At 38.7% G+C, this 24,967-nt stretch overlaps 1 protein-coding gene across 1 annotated transcript; it reads left to right on the forward strand.

Moving 5' to 3' along the window:
* Positions 1 to 1,701: 1,701 nt before the first annotated feature.
* SLC17A5 (solute carrier family 17 member 5) lies at positions 1,702 to 24,744 on the forward strand. The gene is made up of 11 exons (XM_066545909.1): positions 1,702 to 1,925; positions 5,160 to 5,356; positions 6,749 to 6,982; positions 7,466 to 7,553; positions 10,177 to 10,263; positions 11,543 to 11,661; positions 12,573 to 12,731; positions 14,988 to 15,120; positions 16,806 to 16,953; positions 21,377 to 21,467; positions 23,067 to 24,744. Exons 1-11 carry the CDS (start codon positions 1,865 to 1,867, stop codon positions 23,202 to 23,204), a joined length of 1,455 nt encoding a protein of 484 aa, XP_066402006.1. The 5' UTR covers positions 1,702 to 1,864; the 3' UTR covers positions 23,205 to 24,744.
* The last annotated feature ends 223 nt before the right edge of the window (positions 24,745 to 24,967 follow it).

The raw sequence follows: 24,967 nt of genomic DNA on the forward strand, positions 1-24,967 counted from the left end.
ATGTGTGAAATGCAAAGCTAAAGTCTGAGTATTACAAACCAAATCACCACTTCTCATAAAATGATGCAAAATATGTTTAATACTTGTTTTGTTTTTCTGTTTTCTTCCCTTAATTTTGGCTGTAAGAATGGCTTCCAGGTAAGTTTGACTCACAGAAGACCCTCAGGCTAAATTTCAGAACCAGAACAGAAGCACTGATTTGCTTCTTGTTTTCACATAGATGCAATACTGTATGATAGGCACACAGCAACAGCTGTTCTATTGATACTTGCAAACTCATCTATCTACCTTGTGTGAAACGATATAGCTGAATATGCTGCCAGGAATCTTTTACATTCCTCTATTTTCCAGTATGCAGAATTTTCCAGGCAGTTACTTACACACTAGTAGGATGGCACAAGATCTAAGCAAAGGCAAAGCTTCCAGTGGATGATCAGCAGCATCACTAAAATGACTCAGCACTCAGCTGAGGCTGATGAGTGGACAAGGTGGGTGGAGGTGGCTCTCATGTAGGAAAGAGCCTGTAATATTTAAAGATCTCCACTCTGCTGTTAGCTTTGACTGAGGTTGAAAAACACTGATTCCAAGAGGAGAAGCTCTATTACATACCCCACAATGCTTATTAATCTATATTGATTATAAATCTACATTTTCACACGTATTCCATCATGGGACTGGAGCACCTTCCCTGTGAAAACAGGCTGAGAAAGTTGGGACTGTTCACCTGGAAAAGAGAAAGTTGTGTGGAGACCTCACAGCAACCTTCCAGTATCTGAAGGGGGCCTGCAGGGAAGCCAGAAAGGGACTCTGTCAGGAGCTGTACTAACAGGACAAGGAGCAATGGGTATAAATTGGGATAGGAGAAATTTAGGTTTTACGGGAGGAAGAAATTCTTTACTGTGAGGGTTGTGGATGCCCCAGCCTTGATAGTCTTCAAAGCCAGGCTGGACAAACCTGGTCTAGTGGGAGGTGTCCCTGCACATGGCAGGGGAGGTTGGGACAAGATGATCTGTAAGGTCCATTCCAACCCCTTCACATTCTGATTTTAAAACCTCACTCCAGCAGTTGTGCACTGCATGCACACACAGAGCAAAAGGACCATGCCCTGCAGATACTGCAATTTATTGTTAAATGGTATTTCGGTGGTTACAGAGAGACCCAGCACCTGCACCTCAAGCCTTTCCTTCTCCGCCCGTGGATGCCGCAGTGGACCCGCACCGAGAGGCCGCTCGCCTTCACTGAGGAGCAGCCGCCTGTGGTGAATCAGCCTGATCAGATTTGTCCGAATATGAGGAACTTTTCCCTCAGCATTCGGGACATTGCGCACAGCGACACCCGCCGCCCAACAATGGCCGTGTTCCCGCGGCTTCGCCAGCCTGAGGGAGGAGGGAGGAGGGAGGAGGGAGGGAGGGAGGGAGGGAGGGAGGAGGGAGGAGGGAGGAGGGAGGAGGGAGGGAGGGAGGGAGGGAGGGAGGGAGGGAGGGAGGGAGGAGGGAGGAGGGAGGGAGGGAGGGAGGAGGGAGGGAGGAGGGAGGAGGGAGGAGGGAGGGGGGGGCGGAGCGGCAGCCCTCACTAAAGATGGCGGCCGAGGGCGGCCTGGCAGCGGCGTGGTGCTGAAGCCGTTTCCGCCCTCCCCTGCCCGTCACATGATCGCTGGGGCTGCGGCCGCCGTTGCCCGGCCCCGGCGGGGCAGAGCCGAGCGGGCGGGGAGCGGCGGCGGGGGAAATTGAAGCCGAGCAGAGCTGGGCAGAGCCGAGCTGAGCTAAGTCGAGCCGGGCCGGGCCGGGCAGCGCTCCCGGCCGCAGCGGTGGCGCCGGGCGGTCTGGCCCTGAGCGCGCTGCGCGGTCCGGGTGACAGCAGCGTGATGGAGCCCGAGGAGGGAGAGGATCGCACCCCACTGCTGAAGGAGCCCCAGCCCGACACGGGTGAGACGGGCGGCAGCTGCCCCTGTGTGGCGACATCGCGTTGCCATGGAGGCGCGGGCCGCGAGCGCCGCTGTGGGGCCCGGGGTCGGTGCCGCCGTGGCACTGCCGGGGTGACGGGGGGGAACAGCGGGGACGGGGGAACAGCGGTGACGGGGGGGACAGCGGTGACGGGCCCGGGGGCTGCGCCGCCCGCCCGCGCCGTTAGCGGCGCTCGGTGCCGGGGACGCCGCGGTGCCCGAGGGTGCTGGATCAGGCACGGCCCCGAGTCCTGACAGCGGTCGCGGCTCTGTCGGTGGTGGCATCAGGCGGGCAGCCCTGTCAGACACCAGCCCTCGGCTCGGTGTCGTTGCAGTAAAGACATTCCAGCCCAAATACCGGTCCAAGTATTAAAAGCTACCGGGGTCCCCCGAGATCCTGTCAAAATTTCATATGACGGCAGAATTTGAGTTCAGACTAATTGCTTGTTCCAAGTATGGAGAGGAAGGAAGGTGAAAGGATGCAGGAAGGTAGGAGAGGAGGCTCGATATATGGTCAGAGTTTAACAGCAGAGCCCGCATGTTTATATTTGTCTGTGCTGTTTTGCTTCTCAGAATGTACAACCTATAAAGAGTAGCATAAGATTTTTTGTTTCTTTAGCATGCCATGCAAAAATGCTCTAACCTACTTAGCAGATGTGCAAATGCATCAAGTGGGGCTGCTAACAAAATTACTTTAAAAGTGCCAGAAGGAGAGAATTTGAGCTCAAGTCTTCCTAAAGCAATATGTTCTTAAGTTTGCACAATGCATCAGGCTCCAGTTAGAGGTGGCTCACCTCACCCACAAGGAAAACTACTGCAGATGAGCAACTTCCTTTAAATGCCATGCAACTTGCAGCACAGACCTTTTTTAACTGCAATTTAAGAATCTTGTTAAATTATAGCTACATTGCTTTAAAACATGCCCCTGAAATCAGAATTTGCTATAGATGTAGGACCAAAGACTGCTAGTCAAGGTAAGACCTTAAACCCAATGCTTTAAACTTTGGTTAGCTGCTTTAAACTTTAGGGGAGTGAATGTCTATGTCTCTGATTATATAGCACTCTCCTGAAACACACCTGTAATTTTGTTGAATCTTCTGTTTTGTTAACCTGATCTAATATTCTTAACATATTTCAAATGCACATGATGGAATGACAGGGAACCAAAAATTTAGTATCTATTTGCTTCAGACTTCAATTCTACATGTTTATTAGGTGTTTTTAATAAAAAGTTTACAGTTGGGGAAAAAAAAATCTGACACTAGTGACCTTAAGTTCTTGCACATCTGTTTTGTGGAGCTTGCTCTCCATGCAAGTTGTATACCAGTAAGAGCCTTATAGAGGAAGAGTAATGGATGTTCCAGTTAACCTGCATCTCCAAGAAAGAGTTACATCATCAGTGTTATTCAGCTTTCTGTTATTATTATCTAACCCCAGCAACTACAAGAAGTGGAACAGTTAAGTAGCTTTACCTGTAATTATATTCATTTTTATAAATTATATGACTTTACATTTTCTACTTAAGGCAAATTGCTCTTTAAACAACAATAAAGAACGACAAAGCTGCTTGACTAGTTTTTATGTAGTAAGTACTTCCTGTTCTTGGTGCCTGTTGTTTTTAATGTAAGCAATAAAACCTTGGCTGCTCTCCCTCGTGTCATTTAGAAATCCAGGATGGCCTTTTCAAATGCTTCTGAGGCCAAACTTGCAATTACCACAGGTCTGGAAGGAGTTTTGCATATTTGTACAATAGCCTTGTTTATTATTTATTTATTAAATGAGCACAGCAAGTACAGCATCTCTGTGTCATTTTAACAACTTGTGCAGCCATAATGAACTTCACATAAAGTTTGTCAGGATTAGAGACTTCTGTTAATGTCATGAAAAACAATCTTGCAGGAAGGTTCTGTTGGTGTTCCCCCTGAAAAATAAAATCACATAGGCTCATTCCTTGTTTCAGGGAAGTTACTGGGAAAGGGAAGGTATCTTTGTCCACAGGGCATGTCCTTTGTTTCTTACTGCAGATCAGAAAATCCAGTCAAGTGACATTTTGCAGTAGAAGATAAGGCTCTGGTCAGTCCTGTTGATAGATGTACTTGTTCTATTCATCATTTGAACTCTGAATATTGAAAGATGAGATCACTGTAGACTGATATGAACTGATGTAATATCTGCTGATCTTCCCAGAGTTTCAGACATCCAGGTTATAAATCTTCCCATTAGTAACATAGCTCCCTCACAGGAGGGGAAACTCTACACTCAATTTGCAAATTCAGCAGATTGTTCAAGTAGTTCCTCCTCATTTTAACATTCCTGCTCAGTAGTTTCAGGCATTCCTAGTTCATAAAGAGTAGCTGCAGATATTCAAACTCTTACAGCTCAGCTCTGGTCCGGATCTCCTGGCACTGATGAATGCTCTCTGCCAAATGCTGCTGTGTACTGCTGTAGGAAATCAATAACTGTGTTACAGGGCATAGTCTACTATCTGTGTATGAACAGCTGACAGAGTTGACTTTAATGTCATGACACAGATTTTATGCTGAATCTTAGGACTCATTTCCTTTGTTGTCTTGTGACAGCCAAGAGGGTGTACTGGGCAATGGAAACCTGTTACTGTTTGACAGTGCCACCACAGTGTTTACCATCCCCCTTTCTGTAGTTTTGGCAGCTGTCAGCAAATGCATATTCCCTTATAAGCAAACTTATAGAAGGAAAATTTGTCCTAGAAAACAGCCTGAAGTAGCATTGACTGTTCTTCAGTACAATTTTAGGAGTATTTGTATTTCTTGAGCCATTTTTGTGTATGTTACAGGCTTTCCACTAATTGTTTTGGGCTTTTTTAAGTGTGAAATTCTGTCTTGAAAAAATACTACTGTATTTTGGAGAGGACTTTTGAAACTATGTTTCTAAGTCCATTTCCACAGACCACACACTACGTATCCTCTGCAGTCCCTGCTCTAGTGTGAGTAGCTGCCCGTTGTCTAAATGAGGATTACATTTGCTTTGCACATCAGTATGAAAGTGGGGTTTTAAAATTTTTCAACCATCCTCAGACTCTACCCCTATTGAATAAACCCCTTAAGAAAAAAAATTACCTTGTCTCCTTGCTAATTCTTTATCTTAACCAAAGATTTCTGAGAACCTTAGTAAAAACTGCTTCTGAGTTGTTCTTATTCTGTTAGATCTGTTAAACGTTTTTCATTTGCTCTCGTTTCAGTCCCTGCATGCTGCTCAGCTCGCTACAATCTCGCCCTCCTGGCCTGTTTTGGGTTCTTCCTCGTGTATGCACTGCGTGTGAACCTCAGCGTCGCTCTGGTGGATATGGTAGAACCTAACACAAGCTCAGCAAAGAATGTGACTTCCAGTGTGTGCCCAGAGCATTCCTCCACCATAAATGTTCCTCGCAACACCACGGTGAGGTCTCAGACATATTGTCTTGTAATGTGGTGTGTCAAAGTGCCTTCAGAACTCTGGGATAGATAGAACCATAGAAAGAACAGGCTAGTTTTTACTAGATAGCCTTTCAGTGGTTCTTTTAAATCTATTCTGGGAAATATTAGCCTTAAATGACTAGCTAATTGAGAAGTGCTCTGCTCAGGGTCAGCTTTTTACATACCTCTGTTCTGTGCTATTCCTTAGAAATTGGCTAATCTGACCACGTAGATGTACCATGTCTCACTGTTTTGTATGCCACTTATCAATTGTTACTGTTGTATCTGCGTCAGAGCTCCCATCACTGTCCAATTTGCCTGCTCTTTGTACAGTCACAATGGCATGAAATTTCATTACAAATTATCATGTAACATTTCTCTCTTAACTTCTTTGATCTCTTTCCCATATCATGCATTTTGTCTTTAAAACCTCTGAATTCCAGTAATCCTTAAAATCACGCTTCCTAACTGAGCTGACAGATATGGAAAAAAAGATTTCTAAAAAAAACCCCAACTTTGTGAATTTGGACTTGTACAGATCTTATCTTGTGGTTTAAGTAGTCGTGAGCACTCTTGTCATCTTCCTGCTTTCATTTTGTTTGCTTTCATTTATTATTTATCACAAACAAACTATAATGGTGAACTTTATGGGAAGATTCTGTCTCATCATTTCTGTGAAATTTATGCTGCTCATTTAGATGAGGAAAAATTGATCTTTTGGAAGTGATCCCAAATTTCAGAATCACTTTATTGGGCAACACTTCCTGTCTTCTTGCTGTCTTCCTTTATAGCTGCAGATTCCTATCTCAATCATCTTCACTTTTATTGCATTGTCCACTAAACTCATCTTCTCTCTGTTGTGCTTCTCCCATTATTTTACCTACCCTTTTGAGCCCTGTCCTTGACTGCTCTCTTTCTTTACATTAAATTTAAGCACCTGCATTTTCTTATTAGTTTTTTTTTGGTCCATAACTTTTCTGCAGGTAGAGCCTTTTTATAGAGCATGACAGAATGTCCATTCTGTGATTCAGAAGTGGGATTTGCACTCAGGCAGACTTACATAGTCAGTACCTGTCACCTAACCCAAGCTGCTTAGGATTCAAAAAGGGATAACTGACAGAGCACTTGTATTTCATGTAGTAATGATTTTCATACTTAGATATGTCCAAACAGATTGTGAGCTACCTGAACTAGCTTTTAACACAACTTTGATTGCAGTACAAGTGGGTGTAGAGGAAGGAGACCCTAGGGAGCACGTCACAAAAAATTTGAAGTTTATCTATAACAGACTAAATAGTGGATCAGTGTAATAAAAAATGTGCTCAGAGAAACTGCTGTCTTTAACTTACTGCATGTTGTTTTTTTCTCTTCTTAGGGAGAAAAGTATTCTTGGGATGCTGAGACTCAGGGATGGATCCTTGGTTCTTTTTTCTATGGCTATATAATTACTCAGATTCCTGGAGGATATCTTGCAAGCAGAATTGGAGGCAAACTGTTGCTGGGGTTTGGCATCTTTGGTACCTCTGTATTCACCTTGCTTACTCCCTTAGCTGCAAATTTGGGAGTTGGCTATCTCATAGCTGTCAGAGCCTTGGAAGGACTGGGAGAGGTAATCCTGTTTCCTCTATGTAATTTGAAAATGTATCTGAATCATTTGTTTAAATTTGTAGTGATTAAACTCTGTGGGGGTTGTTATGCTGGAATAGTATATGGATTGTTTCATTTGAGTGGCTTAGTTTTGTGGTTTTTAGAATAATTAAAGCATTTGTACTATATTTTAGCCTAAGTTTTTCAAATAAGAAATGTAAGGATACCTGAGATAAAACTGTTCTCATTTTTCAGAAACCAGGGCCTCAAAACAGTGTTGTTTGTATTGTTGCTGCTTTTCCAGAACATACAGACTCAAAATCAGGAGAAATTAATTCTGCCTCCTTATTCTCATGCCTTGTACAATTTTTATAGGTGGCTTCTTGGTAGACAATAAACTCATAGATGCTACTACTGCTTTTTAATGAAACTGCTTTGAAACATGTAAAGTTGAAGTGAGTTCTAAAACCCTTGCATTTCAGCAGAATGAAATGATGTTTTCTAGGGTGTTACCTTCCCAGCTATGCATTCAATGTGGTCTTCTTGGGCTCCTCCACTGGAACGCAGCAAGCTCCTTAGTATTTCATATGCAGGTGAGAAATTCCCACGCTGATAATGGGATTATAAATTTTTACTGCAGAAACAGGGAGGATTGACTTAAATCAAAGGGATTTATATTGTAAATTTTAATCAGCATTTAATCCAGAAAGTATAACATTAAAGTAAATCTTGCTTTCCCTTAGTTTTCTTAATTTATTCATGGTTTTTATAACCTGACAAAAAGTATTGATCTACAAATAAGTATAAACTTGGGTCTAACTTTGGTATGAAGTGGTGAAAATAATTACTGTGAAGCTGGTTAATAGAAGATACTGTAAATAAAAAAGATTGAGCATTAGGAAGAAAAAAGCTGGGGCAGTCACAGTATAGACCTGTTTGTTTGGTTTTTAGAGGGTTTTTTAAGTGTTCTTGGAAGAACTTGGGGAAGAGAACATCCAAGGTTCCATGTATTGCTGCAAGATCTCCTTGTCAGAGTCGAGTACTCTCTGACCAGATTGTCCTAGATATTCTGTGTCTGGAAGGTGTTATGTTTGATATCAGATACTTGATGTTACACAGGATTTTTGATTTAGCAGAGTGATACAGAATATACTGAAAGCACAGTACAAGTTAGCACTTAGCAAATGTAAGTTGACACTTAGCAAAATATAGCAATTGCAATACGCATCAATTTGGGTTGACTGCAGGTCAAGTCTGTTGTTCTCTCAGAAATTCCGTTGTTGTTTAACTTTTGTACTTTGTGTTTGACTGACCCATGTATTCACTCCCCTCTTGTTGGTCTGGCTAAGTCAGTGAGACAGTCTCACTTTTAATGAACTGAGTGAGGAGAAGGATTTACACCACCAGCTGATCCTCAACTGACATAACTGCTTATCTAAACCAAAGCCACTCTCTGGTGCCCTTTGTGTTGAGATAAAGTCGGCTTCTTTGCAACAACTGTGGTTGGTCACACCCAGTGTCATTCCCCAAGTGATGGACATGTTGTTCTTGCCTGCTTCCACTGAGCCTTCTTTTTAGGGGTTTATTGGTCAGTCACATTGCTCAGTGCAGTATTTGAGGGGCAGGTGAAAAATATAGGTTTCTAAATTTGCTAGTCAAAATTGATACTATTTCTTTGAGGATGACAAATTTTGTATTTGGTTACTGAAGTAATGGTTGCTTTGCTCACTCTTATTAATAATAATTAGGTTTTTTATCAAGAAGACAGGTCTATACAATATAAATTTCAGCTACAGTTTCTTAAGGAGCTGAGTGACTCATTTTTCCCAGAGGGATGCAGCCTTAATCCTTTTTCCTCACAATTCCTCACTTTGCTCTGAACCAAATGTCTCATCACTCATTGAAGTCACCCTTCAAAGACCTACTTCAACTCATCTAATGCATCAAAAATCTTTTTTCTTTCTGTTTTTTAAAAGTCTGTTTTCTGCCTTGGTATTTAATTAAATATACTTCAAAAGAAGTGTTCATGTGGGACCTAGCACACAAGTTAAGCAGAGTAAACAGAGTTGGGATTACCTTCTACTGCATTTAAACTGGGAGCTTTTAAACTGTCCTTTTGTATTGTGTGAAAATATATGCTAATGTACTAGTGAGAAGAGTCTGTGGCCTTGAACTGCCCATTGTTAGCAGTCAGGGGTGGATAAGACATCTTGTGACATCTTGGCAGGCTGTTTTCCTTCCTTTCCTTCCACGTTGGCAGTCATGTGGTCTGTAGTTAATTTAATCACGATCGTGTTGATTTTCTGAGAACATGTGGTTGAGTTTATGTGTAGTTGTTATTTTGAGTTATATTTTGCATGATGTATGTGGTTTTATTCATTGTTGGAGCTTTCTGCCTCAAATAAAAATTGTTTCCATGAGGATGGAGTCTAGGTAGCCAGAATATCAACATAATATTTTCTGAGTTGAGATTAAGTTTGGAGAAGTAATTTTGCAGCTAACATTAAGAGACAAGACCTGCTGTTTATCACCAGTAGACTGTCAAGTATGTAAATAATACAGGTTTCTGGCTTAGATTTTGAAAGGGAAACACCTGCCATCCTTATTCTTTGCAAAATGTATGTTGAATTATAAGCACAGGAATAGTTCTTTCTGGCTTTTGGCTTTATTCTGAACTAAAATCTGCTTATCTTTCCCTTTTCCCTTGATCCTAGACCCTGTCACATTCAGGAAACATGGAATTTGAACTTACTGGTTATATATGCCTGACTTCTGCTTCATGTTTCTAGAATTCCTGGTTTTGTGGTGCTAGAAGGAGATACAAAAAAGCAAACAGACTATATTGTCACATTATACTCCCAAGGCCTTAATTATACTGTGCTCAGCTCTCTCTTGTTTTGACTAATTTGCATTGGTTTAGATATGTTAGAGCCATCACTTCATTGGGACAAATGTGCTAAGAATGCTTATCTTTCATTGCTCATTGCTTCTATTTTTGGCTTCTTAGGGCTTTATGGCTCTGTTTGCTCAGAGCTGCCAAGGCAGCTCATTGTGCTTGTGTTTCTTTAAAGCAATGCACAACCCTCTAGTGGTAGTGACAATTTTTATTCATGATTTATTACAGAAAAATAAAATAATTCTGAAATGGCACTTGTACTTAAGGGGTCCATAGGAGATCTGATTATTTCTCCACTTTGTTTTGCTTTCTTCTGGTAGGTGCACAGCTGGGAACTGTTGTGTCTCTGCCACTATCTGGTTTAATTTGTTATTATATGAACTGGGTTTATGTGTTCTACATATTTGGTGAGTTTGTGTTGTTTAGATTTTTCTTAATTATTAAAAGTACAATCCATATTCTTTTTGAAAAGCATACAATATAAAACTTATTTTAAGTTTTAAAAGAGTGTTTGACATGTTGGGTTGCTGTTTTATTTCTTCTGGGCAATTAGAGATATTTAAGGCTAAGTAGATTCCAGTGAATGGCTAAATAAGCCTTCTTCCAGTGAGCAAAGCTGTCTCTGAGTTGGACAAAATCTGTACAAGTCAAATGCTCTTAACTCTCCCACCACTTGAAAACAACAGGCTGAAATTTCTTATCTGAAGTGTGAAATTGAGTTAATAACTTTAATCCCAGGGATAAATCTCAACTTTGAATGAACAAACGTGTGAAAAGTTACTGCTGCTTAAAACGTAAACTGGAAAATCTCTAGCAGTCACAGGGACCCTGAAGGAATGCATATTTACTGTATCATATATTCTGGAAGAAGCTGAAACAGAAAATTTTTGTTTTACAGCATGTCTCACCTAATGCCTTTTACAGGTCTGTTTACATGTGTGAGACATTTCATATTCTGCATGGGAAAGGCAGAATCAGAATATAAGACAAGAGTTACATTTCCCTCAAAAAAAAATCTCCAACTTTTTACAAATCACAAAGATTCAAACCAAAGACTGAACAAAATTAAATAAGTTAAAATGTAGAACTGAACAAAATGAAATAAGTTAAAATGTTACAATTACATAAAAATGCAGTTATTGTGGACCAATTATTGAAAAGTTAACTTTTTTCAAATGAAAATTCTGGGCTTGGCATGTAGAATTAAGCTGATATTTTATGTAATAAAAGCTTAATAAAATTTTATGTAGTAAGCTGATTTATTATGTAATGATATTTTGTATATGTGCATAGAGTATTTTTTGTGATTATACTTAATGTGAACTTTTTATTTCCTGAGAGTGAGCCATATCCTTTGTGGCTTTTCCATGTGACTGATAAAAATACAATTATGTATGAGCACACAGCTTTCTTGCTGTATGAAGAACTTCAAGTAGAGGGAAAAAAAGAGGAAAAAATAAAAAGAAAAAATTCTGCTTAGTCATCTTCATTCTTTATTGTATCTAAATGGGCATTGTTAAGCCACTTTGGGGAACTAGTGTTTGTCAGTAGATAGAAAAATAATGTTCATTAAAATTATATTAGAGTATTGAGAAAACACTTCTGACTATATCATCTGAGAGTATTACTCAATAAAATTGCTTTTTTAAAATTTCTATCTCTTCACCCATCTTTTCACAACAATAGGTGCACTTGGTGTATTGTGGTGGTTCTTCTGGATGTTGTTGGTGAGTGATACGCCAGAAACTCACAGGAGCATTTCACATGCTGAAAGAGAATATATACTGTCTTCTCTAAAAGATCAGGTACAGCACTTTAGTAGAGACCAACCTACTTCAGTCTGAACATAAACCACAAACATGGTCATTAATGTCAAGCTTTGTTTATTGTTTGTTACATGTTTTGTTATGTTTATGTAAACATGTTTATGTTTAGAATACCATTATTAACCTGAGATGGAGACAGGACTTTTCAAACAATTTTTTTTTTAAATAGTGCAGTTGTAAACTGAAAAACAATCAGTAATCAAACAAAGCATTTATAATAATGCTTTTTGTTACAGATGTTGTTGAGGTGCTTTATTTAAAAAACTTTGTATTAAAAAAATGCTCAAATCTGTCATTTTGTACTAGATCCAGACCTGTTTAATGTCTTTAACATTTGCAATACCATATTTTACAGCATTTCTCTTTGTCAGTGTATCATCTAGACCAAGAAATAGATTACTATTCACAGAGAAAATGTTTATGAGCCAGTTCCTGAAGTCTGCATAAGATTCATTCCTATGACTGGGGGGATATGTGTCTACAAACACTGAAGCTGGCTGAGAGACCAAAATTATTATCTAGGATTGAGCAGGAAAGGTTCAGCTAAATCAACACCCGAGGGGTGACTAAATATTTAATTGTTTATAATAAAAGCAGAAGGTATCAAATTTCAACAAGGCACACTTTTTGAATTACAAAATGTAATAATTGGTTTACTTTTGAATAGTAAACATCAGAGCAGTAACATACTTTAGTAAACCTTCATTGAGAACTGAAGACAAGTAATTCATTCATTACTGATGACTTGCATCTTTCAACTGAGACTGTTTTGTGCCTTTCAGAATAGATCATGAGCATAGATTTGGTTAGCATCAAAACCATTTAGTAAATGTTCATATCAACATTCTGATTTCCTTCTTTTTCTCTTCCCTTTGTCTCCTGCTTGCCAGCTTTCTACACAGAAGTCTGTTCCCTGGAGACCTATGCTGGGGTCCCTTCCACTCTGGGCTATTGTTGTGGCACACTTCTCTTACAACTGGACTTTCTATACACTTCTTACACTCTTGCCCACGTACATGAAGGAAATCCTGCGATTCGATGCACAGGAGGTGAGATGTATACAAATATAGCAATTTTATTCTGAATTAAAGAAACTAAATCACCTGCTGTTTAGAACAGAGGAAGCTGTTTAAGAACCTTGGAATGTAAATGTATAGCTGGGAAATGATAACCCCACACAATTAAGCAGATACATCAAAAATGTTGCCTGCCTTATAATTTCTACTTTATGGACTTATTTGACTTATTTACCTTAGTGCTAGCTTTCATGTTAAATTTTCTGTTTGAAGATGCATGGTTCCCATCTTTACCTGCCCTGCCTTAAAACAGTAACTATAAAAATAGTTTCCTTGTTATATGGCTTCTATGACTATTTCAGATTTTACACCAAGCTTTTTGACTTCTGAAATAGTATCTACTTCTTTGCTAATTCATAAAGGAGAGTATTTCCAGTTAAAAATAAAACTGAGAAAACCATTGGACAAGTGGCATTTTTGAAACTATTTTAAGAATGGGGTTTGGGGGAGAAAGGGACCAGAGAGAAGCTTCATTCTGATAGGATCACTTTCCAGATTGTCCATTTCTTTCCTCAATGAGCAGTAGAGGTAAAATTCCTTTTCTTACTAAGGTAACTGGATGAAACAAAACCAAAGTTTTAAGATCCAGATATAGTGCTTTGTAAGGAAATTTTATAAAATTAAATTATTTATCAGGGAAAAATTAGGGGGTAGGGAGGGTGGAATATTCTTATTTATAGCATTTACTTGACTGTGCTGGTCTGTCTTTAATGAAACAGTTTTGGTGATGGCATAGCTTACCTGGAGAAACTGGTATAGCTAAGATAAAAAGATGCTCAGAAATTGCAAGAAGTTTAACATAGTCTTTTCCTGGTTTAGCAAACCAAACTAGTTTAGAGCAATCTGAAGATGAATGCCATGCAAGAAAGAGGTGATACCAACAATCTTGGGAGGAGAAGATGGGGAACTTTAGCATTAGAACAGAAGGTTGCATTAGGGCAAGCTGCAAAATAGCTGGAAAAAACTAACTGATGTTGCTGGTTGGGCTCCTCATTATTGTGGTAGCAAATTACTTTCACAGATACTGATGTCTCTTCAGGTATTCCCTGAAGAAGCATCAGTATCTGCGAAAGTAATTTGCTACCACAGCTCTCAGTTGCATGTGTTTTGTAAAACACCATTACATTAAATGGTAGCAGATTCTGCTGTGAAGTGATTTCCTTTGACTTTGGGTCATGTTTTTTTCTTTTTGGAGTAGCTTAGAGTACTGACTGTTGTGAACATCAAAAAAAAATTTGAGTAATAGCGTTGGACTAAGTGTTGCCACATATTTAGATGGAAATTGTGTTACAGTTTAAAATATTATACACTTGTTGCTGTTCAGTTTCCTTTCTAAAATATAGAAATTAGTTTAAAATAATGCTATGTCTTTGAATAGTGCTTCAAAAAAGTTTTTTAATCACTGAGACTGTCTCTATTTTTCAAAATTTTACTTACTGTTTTTGAAAACTGAGCACTGAAATCCAGCAGGCAGCATGCTTAAGTACTGTTAAAATGGACTCCAGGTGGAGATGAATTTCTTGTTTTATTTCAAGTTAAAACTTCTAGGGAATCTTTCACTTCTTGGCAAATATACATTTCATACTAGTGTATAAAGGTCATACTATTTCTACTTCTGAATCACAGATAAGGTCAAATTATAGCTTTGTTATCAGTAACCATCCATAATTTTTTGGAAAGGCTGTAAATGTGGGCAGTTTACTAGTACCTTTTGTTTCCCTTCATCAGAAAATCATGTAGAATCAGGCAGAGGTCTAAGCAGCACATGTTTAAAGTAATGGGAACTAACTGGTGACTTCAGTGGGAGTGATGTCAGATCCTGAATAACTCAGCTTTGAGATTGTGGGATGTCCACCCTAGATGTGATGAAAAGTTCTAGTCCTAGATTTTGTTTCTGTTTACAGGCAGCACCAGATGTTTCAGCAGATGGATTAGGAATAATATAACAGTAGTACAAAACCCAGGGATTCTGTGTAGTTTTCAAAATTCTGAATAATATTTACAGCTTCCACTTACTTTTAGTAACTTGCTTGATATTGGTACCCTGGAAACTTCCACAATCAGGTTAATGTCCACAGGATGCCTTCAGTTATAGTTTTCTTCTTCCTGAAGCTAGTTGCTGATCTAAACCTTTGAGTTTTTGGTCTGACTGCATTGGTAGTTATGGATTAAGTTAGGATTGGTTTGTCATTTTAGTGTTTTAACTGTCCTCTTTTACCTCCTTAACAGAATGGATTTTTGTCTGCCCTGCCTTATTTTGGATGCTGGTTATGTATAATCCTGTCTGGTCAAATTGCTGATTATTTACGGGAAAAACAGAACTTCTCCACTGTTTGTGTTCGCAAATGTTTTACCCTAATAGGTAGGTGCAAGTATTATCTCTTGGAACATATAATCTTAGAAAATATAATTTGGGAAAATTTAAGGGCTTGGGGGAGTAGTCTGACATTCTGCTGTGAGATGAGTCAGCATTGTGCATGGCTTGAGAGGAACAACTTTATTTGTAGATTAATGTCTCAGGAGTAAATCCTGTCTTTTTCCATGAGAAGTAGGCCACTGGATAAGAGAACAATAAGAGATTCTCAAAAGCTTTTTTTAGGTCAAGGTAATTGGACTACAAGCAAACCAATCAAATAAATGGTCATGTAAAGTCACCATAAAAGGGTGAATGAAACATTGTTATCAGAAAAGGTTTATCAAACTGACAGGATTATTCTGCATGAGCCTATTCTGTTGTTCAGTGTTTTGTTTATCTAAGACTAAAGTAACTGAATTGGAATACACTTGCAAAATTTACAGCTGCTACCACAGTAGAAAGACCAAACAATCCAAAATGGTCTTGACTAACTGGGAGGAGAGATTATCTGAAATCACCAACAGATCAGCTAGATCAGGCTTTTAATGAACACAAGTAAGAGGCTGTATTTAAGAAAGAGAAGTTGATTGCTGAATAAAGAGGGGGCAGGAGAAAGAAATTGAAGAAAAAAAAAGATTAGGCACAGGATCCACAAAAATTGCAGCCCAGTTATTATATGGTGATCCTTGCTGCCTGCTCAATTCAGCTGATTCAATTGCTTTCTTTAAAGCAGCTGTTGTAATAAATTCTCAGGCATTTTGTTTGTCTTTAAGCCTATGCTATTTTGGTGATTCAATTTATTGCTGGGCTGCACACCTCACACCGATGTATGCATAACTCATGAGAAAAAATGTTGTTGTCTTAGGAAAAGCAAGACTTAGGTTGGCTTCATCAACAAAAGTGTGTACTTGGAGCTGTTCACAGAGGTCATGCTGGGGTCATGGAAATGAGCTCTGGTACTGAGAAACAGCTACCAAGATAGGAAGCAGCGTGCATGAGCTCATGATGGCTGATAAACTGTTTCCAGTGCTTCATGCAGCATCTCTACAGCTATCTTGGAGTCACCCAGGGTTCACAGTGTCAGTGCAGCTTCAATTTATTTATAGCAATAAATAAAATTAACTTGTGAGGTAATTTTCAGAACCTGTTGATTTTTGTTAATTTTTTTAATCTAGTTTGTTCCTTGCCACTAGAGTGGGATATTTCTGATCGAGTTGCTGTTTCCTGAGACAAGTTTTGCAACCCGTCTGCTCTTCCTTTTAACAAGGACATGTAGTGATAGCACAAGGGGGAATGGCTTCAAACCGAAAGAGAGTAGATTTGAATTAGATAATAGGAAGAAATTCTTTACTGAGAGGGTGGTGAGACACTGGAACAGGTTGGAACAGCCATGGAAGTTGTGGCTGCCCCATCCCTGGAAGTGCTTAAGGCCAGGTTGGACGGGGCTTTGACCAACCTGATCTAGTGGAAGGTGGCCCTGCCAGTGGCAGGGGGTTGGAGCTGGCTGATCTTTAGGTCCCTTCCAGCCCGGCCCGGCTGTGATCCCGCCGCGCTGGGTGGGAGGCTGCGGCCGTCCCGCGGGAAGGCGCGCCCTGCGGTGCCGGCTCCGTGCGCCAGGGGGCGGCGCAGGTTGGATGGAAAGCGCTCGGAGCCTCCAAGCGTCCATTGATTCTGAGGCTTGTGTCTTAAAGGAATGATTGGACCGGCGCTGTTCTTAGTAGCAGCCGGATTCATAGGCTGCAACTATGCCCTGGCTGTTGCATTCGTGACCATATCAACAACACTAGGAGGATTTTGTACATCAGGCTACAGCATCAACCATCTGGACATAGCACCTTCGTAAGTATTGCTGAAACTGTTGTTAGTGCATGTGAAATGTTTATGACCCCCTTTTTTCTTTTTGTGTTGCTGGGGTGCCTTGGAAATGTAGCTATGGAGCATGCGGTGTACAGGCCTGGAGTGTCAACACTGGCAGTTACTTGGGTTTACAATATTAAACACTGTACTTCCAAAAAGTGCTAGTTTGGCAGAGGATTTTGAACTAGGACAGTGCTTTTTGAACTGTACAAGACAGTTAAGTGTTTTCACTGTTTTCAACTTTTCCATCATAGCTATCAATCTCTGGTATGAACATTACCATATTTAAGCACTGTGCATTTGCAAAACATTCTGTACTCTGGAATCTAAATCTTGTTACAAGTAGTTGACCTGATTTGTCAGTAGGTAACAAATCAGGTATGTACAATTGCTCTTAAAAGCATAATTTTCAAGAATGGAAAGTTGAGACTTCAGGCTGTAATTTCTCCAGTGTGTTACAAATTCATAATTGGGCAGATCTGTCAGTTTCCCAAGGAGTGTGTATGTATGTATATTCTTTTAAAAATGCACTGGTAGAAGTCAAGTACTTTGCTTTGTCTTTCATTTACCAATTTGTGGTAACATTTAGATGTGAACAGGGTGAAATGACTTTATGTCCAAAGAAAAGTGTGTTTCAGTATTAATGTGTAAAATGAAAAGACTTTTGAGTGTAAGTGTAGAGGAAAAAATATTTCATAGAAGTAGCATCTATAAAAAAATTCTGATCATCTAGACAACTTACAGGAGAGCTTGCATCCCAGTTGAAGATGATATTCAGGCTTTGCCAGTTGAAATGATGGTGGTCATATCCACAATCATGGACAATTTTTGACTTAACAAATGGATATGAAATAATGGGAATCCAGTTAATCTTGGCAGGTGAGGTTAGGTAATAAGCAAGAGGGGAGGCATCAGTAGCCAGCTATAAACTGCTTGTAATGCTGAATTGAATATGAAAGTAAGAAAAATAGCTTCTGTGGTGCACTTTGTTTTAAATCACATTTTAAATAACTACAAATTTAGAAAATTTACTTGAAGCAGTTCTGGGGTGTTATGGGACCATTACACAACGTCTGTTTCAAGCTTAGTTTTGCAGAACTACAAGAGTTAGTTTCCAAAATATGTATTAAATGGTGCTTGTTATGTGAGTACAATTTAACCTGTCCATGGAATACAACAGAGCTGTGACAGGAAAAAGGAAATCATGCAACTGTAGCGTGATTTACACATACAAGGAACTCCTGTATGTAGGCAATGGCTGAGGTTTCCCAAACTAGGATGTTGTATGTGTCTTCTAATTTTATATACTTCATTTTGCATTTCAAATATGTGTATTTCAAGAATCAATTTGTTTATAACAGTATTCAGAGTATTTTAGGTGTTGGAAAAAAGCCACAAGAAGAAAATGATGTTAGACCATGCTGATGCCTGTCAGCAGGCATAGTTAGTTAACTCACATGAACTGCTGCTGATCCAAATCCCACTCTATTCTTCCTGCCCTCAATACAGTCCTGCTTTTTCCCTTTGCATTTGCACTGGACAAGGTCCTCTAGCTCTTCTTCCCTCTCAGACAGGCGGAAGGGAGCACACTGATTGCAAGAGGGTAAATGTCTTGCTGATGGTTCAGCATTGCCTCTAGAGGCAAGTGGCTGCATATGTGGGAAGACTTTCCTTGGTGGTGGTGTGGTCAGGGTGAGTGCTGTTTGATTGAAATCAGTGATTTTCTATTCAGCACGTGCATGCTTTACTTCAGGGTAAATCTGTTCAAATGGGGACAGAGAAGGAAAAAAGCATGTCCTTGTAACAAAGGTCATATTAAAAAATTTCTTCAGATACAAAAATGCAAAAAACATCTGAGATGAGAAGAAAAAGAAGACTGTCTTTCCTCTTCCCTCACACTTAATTTTTTGCAACTTGTCTTGAACTTTGTTGGATAAAATTATCAAGGCAGATGTGCACAATTTCAAAAAAATGCTTGACATAATTGTAGAAATCTAAAACCAGGGTCTGCATAAAATTGTGAAGAAAACCTTGGTAAAGAGTTTACTCAGAGCTCAATATTTATTTTTCTTAATTTACTGGAAGACATTAGAAAAACCAGTAATTATTCAAAGCAGTTTCAAAATGCACAAATGCCCATTTAGACTGGTTAAAAGTATGCTGCCAAGAATAGCAAATTATCCCTTTTTGCTACTAAAACTTCCATTATATCAAAAAATAATTGTTATATTCACAGGAAAAAAAGTGAATGAAAATACTGATCCTTAATTAACAACAATATTTGCTACGTGGTTTTGGTTGCTAAGGTATATTTATTATGCTCTTGGGGACAGGAGGGACGCAAGATTGTTCTTTTGGGGAATATATATTCTATTTTAGCTTTAAATCTACATTAGTACCTTTGTATTTTTAAAAATTTTAATATTGGTGTTACCATGGTCCTTTGTAATACTCATGTGGCTCTGTTGTACACTAAATACTTCACATAGCTGGTTTTTTTTTTACTCTTGATTTTACTACTTGACTGCTCTGCAAGTTAATTTGTATTTGGTTATCCTCACTATACCACAAGAACCTGACCAACAGCCTACTATTGGTTCTGGTCTACAGACATGTCACTTTTTGCTTTCCCTTTTCATATGGGAGTTTCCACTGTGCTAAGGGAGTGCCATCCCAGTTATCTGCATCAAACAGCAAGCACTATCAAGAATGCAACCTATGTCAGAAACACTGGGCATAAACAGAGGCATTTAGCCAGCTATTGGTTGGCAAAGATCTTTGTTGACCAGAGAAACTATTAAACTATGTTTAGTTTTAAAAGTGTCTGTTAGCAGTATTGTAGTGCTTAAACATGTTGAAGACATTTAAAGTACATTTGTTTCTACTTAAAGGCTTTAAACAGGGTTTTGCTTTATATGCTTATTTTCCTCAGGGAAACTTTTACACTTTGACATTCAGCTTCATAAAGGCTTATTAATTCTAAACCACTTTCCAAGATAGGAAGACTGCATGCTAGGTTTATAAGAAATAAAGTTTTAACTAAAGCATTGCCATGCTTTAAAACTGATAAGTAGTGCAGAGTTTCAAGAAAAAAAATCAACTAGTAGGCTAGATGATTGTTTCCCTTTCTCAGGAAAAAAGCACATGTTTTTCTAATATCACTGGAATGAATATTGCAATCTTTTGTAACAATGCTGCATGGTTGAATTCTCCTGTTTTGGTAAAGAAAATTCCAAAGCTATGAATTTCTCTTTAGAGATTAAATATGTTTCTGTTATGTTAATATTGGTGAAGACATAATTTTACTCTGAACAGCCTAAAATGATCACTGGGATATGATTCCTTTCTCTCACAGTAAACTGCAACTATTAGTATTTTGTATGATTCTTTACCCAACAAATTCACCTTGAAAATCCAAAACATAGGGATCTGTGCCCTCGTGGTTAGAAGGTCAAACTTCTGTAGAACATCTGGCTCTTATTTCTCTTCAGTCTCTCTCACAAGTCTGCACTTGTGGTACAGTGTTAAACTTTCAGTATTGCAACATGCCTGCGAGAGAGATCTTGAATTGCTTGGAGGTGAGGTGCTGAGACTCAGATATTAAGCAAGTTACCAGCTTTTCCCAGCAAGTTTTTGTGGCTGCTGGTGCATACACATACATTTGTGTGTGAGAGAGCAGCACATTCATGAACAGGAGCCCTCAGAATGGAGCTGCAGGAAGGGCAACCAGGAGAACTGGTTTAGTCAGACCCATTTCCCATTGGCCTTGACCCACAGAAAGCTGAAGGGAAGGACTGCCACAGCACTCTGAACTCCTATCTTTGGAATATACACTTTGTAATGTAAGTGGGGATATCCAGGCACACTGCTGATACTGCCTTCTTGGCAAACAAATTTTTAGCAATGAAACCTGAACCAAATCTTACTGTTGGCAAACAGCACTTTGTCATACTTCTTGTCTTTCTGCTTCAAGACATGCAATATGTCTTTAACTGCTCCAATGGATCCATTCCAGACAGTTTGGTTGTGGCTTAGCAAAGGGGATGTGAGTTTGGATTATGGATCTTGAGCAAAGCCATAGGCAATTTAAGTTAAATTCCATACCTAGCCTCTGAAAAATAAAGACATGCATAATCATTGAAGTAGAAAAGGATCTTTAAGATCATCACACCCAACCATTAACCTAACAGTGCCAATTCCACCACTAAACTATGTCCCTTAAAATGTATGTGCCAAGCTGTCAGTTGTTATTAAAAGAAAAGAAAGTCATTCACAGTGGAATATTTGTGTTTTAATTTCTCTTGTGTGATCAAGGTGAGGCCTACGTGATCAAGTTCAACAAAATTGTTTCCATGATTGATAAGCCTTACAAGTTAATAAGCAGTGTTAACAACTTCTCTTGCAGGTATGCTGGAATTCTCCTTGGGATCACAAATTCTTTTGCTACTATCCCAGGAATGGTGGGGCCAGTTATTGCCAAAAGCCTCACTCATAATGTGAGTCTGTTTATTATTTTTTTTTAGTTGTTATATTTTTATCTCAGTTGAATGGAAATTCCCTCTTCTCAAGTCTGCAGTCCTTAAATGAAACATGGGTTACACCTGTAAGGCACATTGTTCCATTGTTGTGAATTGCTTGATTCCTAGCTCTTATTTTCCTGAATCTGATCAGGAAAATAAGGGTAAAATCAAAGACCTTTGTAAGACTTGAAAATTTTACTGACTCATTCCTTATATTCTCTAGGAATTAAATGAATATATTTTAATCACAGTAGAACTCTGATAAAATGCCAACTAGATGAGGCATTTGTGTATTGCTTTATTAAACTAGAACAAGTTCTTCCTTGTTTTTTTTTTAATTAGGCTCTCACGTGAGGTGTTGAGTTCTAATGTCAGCACTTGTCAGATAAGTGAGAAACTAGATTCTAGTGTTAGATTTGACTAACAAGGTGGTGTGGTGATTTGGATAGAAAAAGAGAAGCACTGGGGCTTTTGAGGAGTTTTTGATTACTAATTTTTCAATGAAAACGTGAAGATGAACAATCAGTGAACATTCTCCTTTTCAAGAAAGGGAGATGGGCTTAGTGATACACTTGAGATAAGTGATACACTTGGGAGATAAGCTTAGTGATACACTTGAAGTTTTTAGAGTTGGAGGTCATTCTAAAGATTTTCTTAAAAATCACAGATCACAGGATATTCTGAATTGGAAGGGACCCACAAGGATCTTTGAGTCCAGCTCTTAAGTGAATGGCCCATATGAGGATCAAACTATTGACCTTGGTGTTATTATCATCATGCTCTAACCAAAAACAATCAGAAAATATTCATTAATCCATTCCAATAAAATCAGTTCTTCCAGATACCTTAACAAGTGGGTTGTTTTAGGGTATTTTTGTTCAGTTTAGTTCTTTCCCCTCTGTACTAATGCACTCTTCAGGTATTCTGCTTTTGTAGTAAGATCATTTACAGGTTTGTTACAGCATCATCTGGAACTTAAAACAAACCCAAACCTTTAAGGCATCTATAGATGTTTTTTCTTTATTTGAAAAGAAAAAAAAACCCAAAAGGCAAATAAACCACAGTTCTTTACTGCAGATTTTTTAAGGCCTTTCTTAAATACCAGAGTTTAGAGGGTTACTCTTGAAATCTGAGTAAGGGTAGCTACCTTGTTTGAACCAAAAGGCATATGAATCTGGACTGTTCATATAGTGGTTATAAGGAATGCTGCACAGTGCAGGGCACTTCAGCTCTTTGATACCTGATCTGAAAGTCACAGTAGTGTTTCCCTTACAGTAACATTGTCTGCCTTTGTATCAATGGTTCTGCTTCTCGGGTGGTAAACTGATCCAGGTGGGGTAATGTAGTTCTGATAAGACTGTCTGTGTAAGCTATATTATAAAACTGAAGTTGACTTTACTAATGATTTCATCCTTTATGTTTATAATGCTTTTATGTTGCTGTGAAATCATGCTGAATGGCATTTACATTTAAATGGTCAAGGCATGTAGCATCGATTTTAAAATTACTTTTTCTTGAGTGTGAAGCTGCAAATTGACTGCATCTTTTTTTTTTATTCTTTCCCCCATTTGACAGAATACTGTGGAAGAATGGCAGATGGTTTTCTATATCGCTGCTTCTATTAATCTATTTGGAGCAATTTTCTTTGCATTATTTGCAAGTGGAGAAGTTCAGGACTGGGCAGTCAGTGGATATCACTTGCATAGAAACTGAAGGAGATGTTGAAATGGCAAAGCTGTGCTGAGTCCCGTTGTGCTTAGAACTGTGTGACCAGAAAAGTGCCTTCCCTGCTGATGCCTAGGAGTCTTCAGAGCTATTCAGTTAAATTACTTTATCTCTGTATCTTTTGTACTGAAAATAATCTGGCAGAGTATATCTGCTATTTCCTAACAAGAAACTACTTGGATTAACTATAGAAATTTCATGCTAGGACTTGATATCAAATATATGATCAGAGACATTTTAAATCCATGTGCTAGGCTCTAATACTTTCCAGTTTTTAATTAATATTTTCTGAATTAGTGTGTAGGCAGATGTTTGCTGATACTAAAATGAGAGAAAAAAGTAAAGTGATTTTGTAGCACTGTAAGGAGGAATGACATGCAAAGAATTGTACCCAAAAATGTGGTTTGATTTCTATTATGAAACTGATAGTTTTTTGCTGTTTAAAAAATTGTAGAAGAGCTCTAGTTTCATACAGTCTTTTATAGTACTTTTATTTTGTCATTGTTTTAACAATGGCTAACTTCTATTTTATGCACAAGTTTTGATTATATAAACATTCCCTGTTTCATGAATACAGTTTCACAGCTAATACACAGCAACAAAGATGTAAATGTAGCATTGAACTGAGAATAAACCACATGTCCTCTGTGGTGCAGGTTTTTCAAACGGACCTTATTTTTATTTCTCTCTGCAAAAAAGAAGCAATGCAGCTCAGTGGTTTAAATCTAGGCAGTGTACAAGAGTGAACTAGAAATAGAATATCTGCATGATTACCTTAAAATAACTTTCAGTTTGGCAATTAATTTTTTGTCCCTTTAAATCAATGCAGTGGAATTCTTTCCTCTTGCATGTAGATATGTTTGTCAGCTTGTCAGTGTAAATGAAATAAAATAAGGCCAGTGTAGCAAATAATGAGGAAAATCAGTTCTCTAACAGCCTTGTTTGTTAGCCAGATAAAACTAGAGTATAAAAGAACTAGTGCAACAACCTGGTGCTGTTACTCTTCTATCAATATAGAATTTGACACTCAAGAACATTCTTTGCACAACACACACTTAAATGCCACAGAGTAGGATTAAAAGTTATAAAAACAGTGGCCATGTTAAGAACAAATGGCTGAATAATGATAGAGCCACAAAGCAAAGGAAAATTCCTGTGCCAAAGATTCCTGGATTGGAGCAATTAGATAAAAAGGAAAAATCACTGGGCTCTGGGTTTTTCATTTACCACGAATCCAAAAGAAAAGCCCAGTACTAAAGCTGCTCCAGTGGAGCCTACCTTCCTTCATTTCTAGGAAATGGCATCTGCCTCTCCTTTTTAGCTTTAAGAGCCATTTTGTTTTGGCCTTCCTTGAAGTGTCATGTTCTGTGATGGTGGATTTAAACTGTGTTTAAATCTCTGTTTGTGTCTGCAGCATTTCCACAATAAACAATGTTTTGTTCAGATTAAATTAGTACTTATTCAGTGGGAGTATGTTAAAACTATATTGTGTCTTCAGTGTTTCTACAATAAATGGATTGAATATTTACATGTGCATCTGTTGTTGAAAATTACTATCTCTGTGAAGTTAGAACAGCCTTTTGAAAGTATGCTGAACAACAAGGTTGGTGACTGGATCAAGGAATAGTTAATGTTTTCTTGGAAAATTACCTTCCTCAGAAGATTTTTGTCTGGCTTTACAGGTAAGTATTATCTTCCACCTGACACTGTATTAAAAGTAAGCATTGCACTTTATGTAAAAAGAAATTTGT

This window comes from Molothrus aeneus, chromosome 3, assembly GCF_037042795.1.
Source record: "Molothrus aeneus isolate 106 chromosome 3, BPBGC_Maene_1.0, whole genome shotgun sequence".
NCBI classification, from domain to species: domain Eukaryota; kingdom Metazoa; phylum Chordata; class Aves; order Passeriformes; family Icteridae; genus Molothrus; species Molothrus aeneus.

Coding starts and splice junctions, on each gene's coding strand:
- SLC17A5 (XM_066545909.1), top strand. CDS start 1,865: ATGGAGCCCGAGGAGGGAGAGGATCGCACCCCACTGCTGAAGGAGCCC. Junction 6,983..7,465: donor CCTTGGAAGGACTGGGAGAG/GTAATCCTGTTT, acceptor GATGTTTTCTAG/GGTGTTACCTTCCCAGCTAT. Junction 12,732..14,987: donor TGCGATTCGATGCACAGGAG/GTGAGATGTATA, acceptor CCTCCTTAACAG/AATGGATTTTTGTCTGCCCT.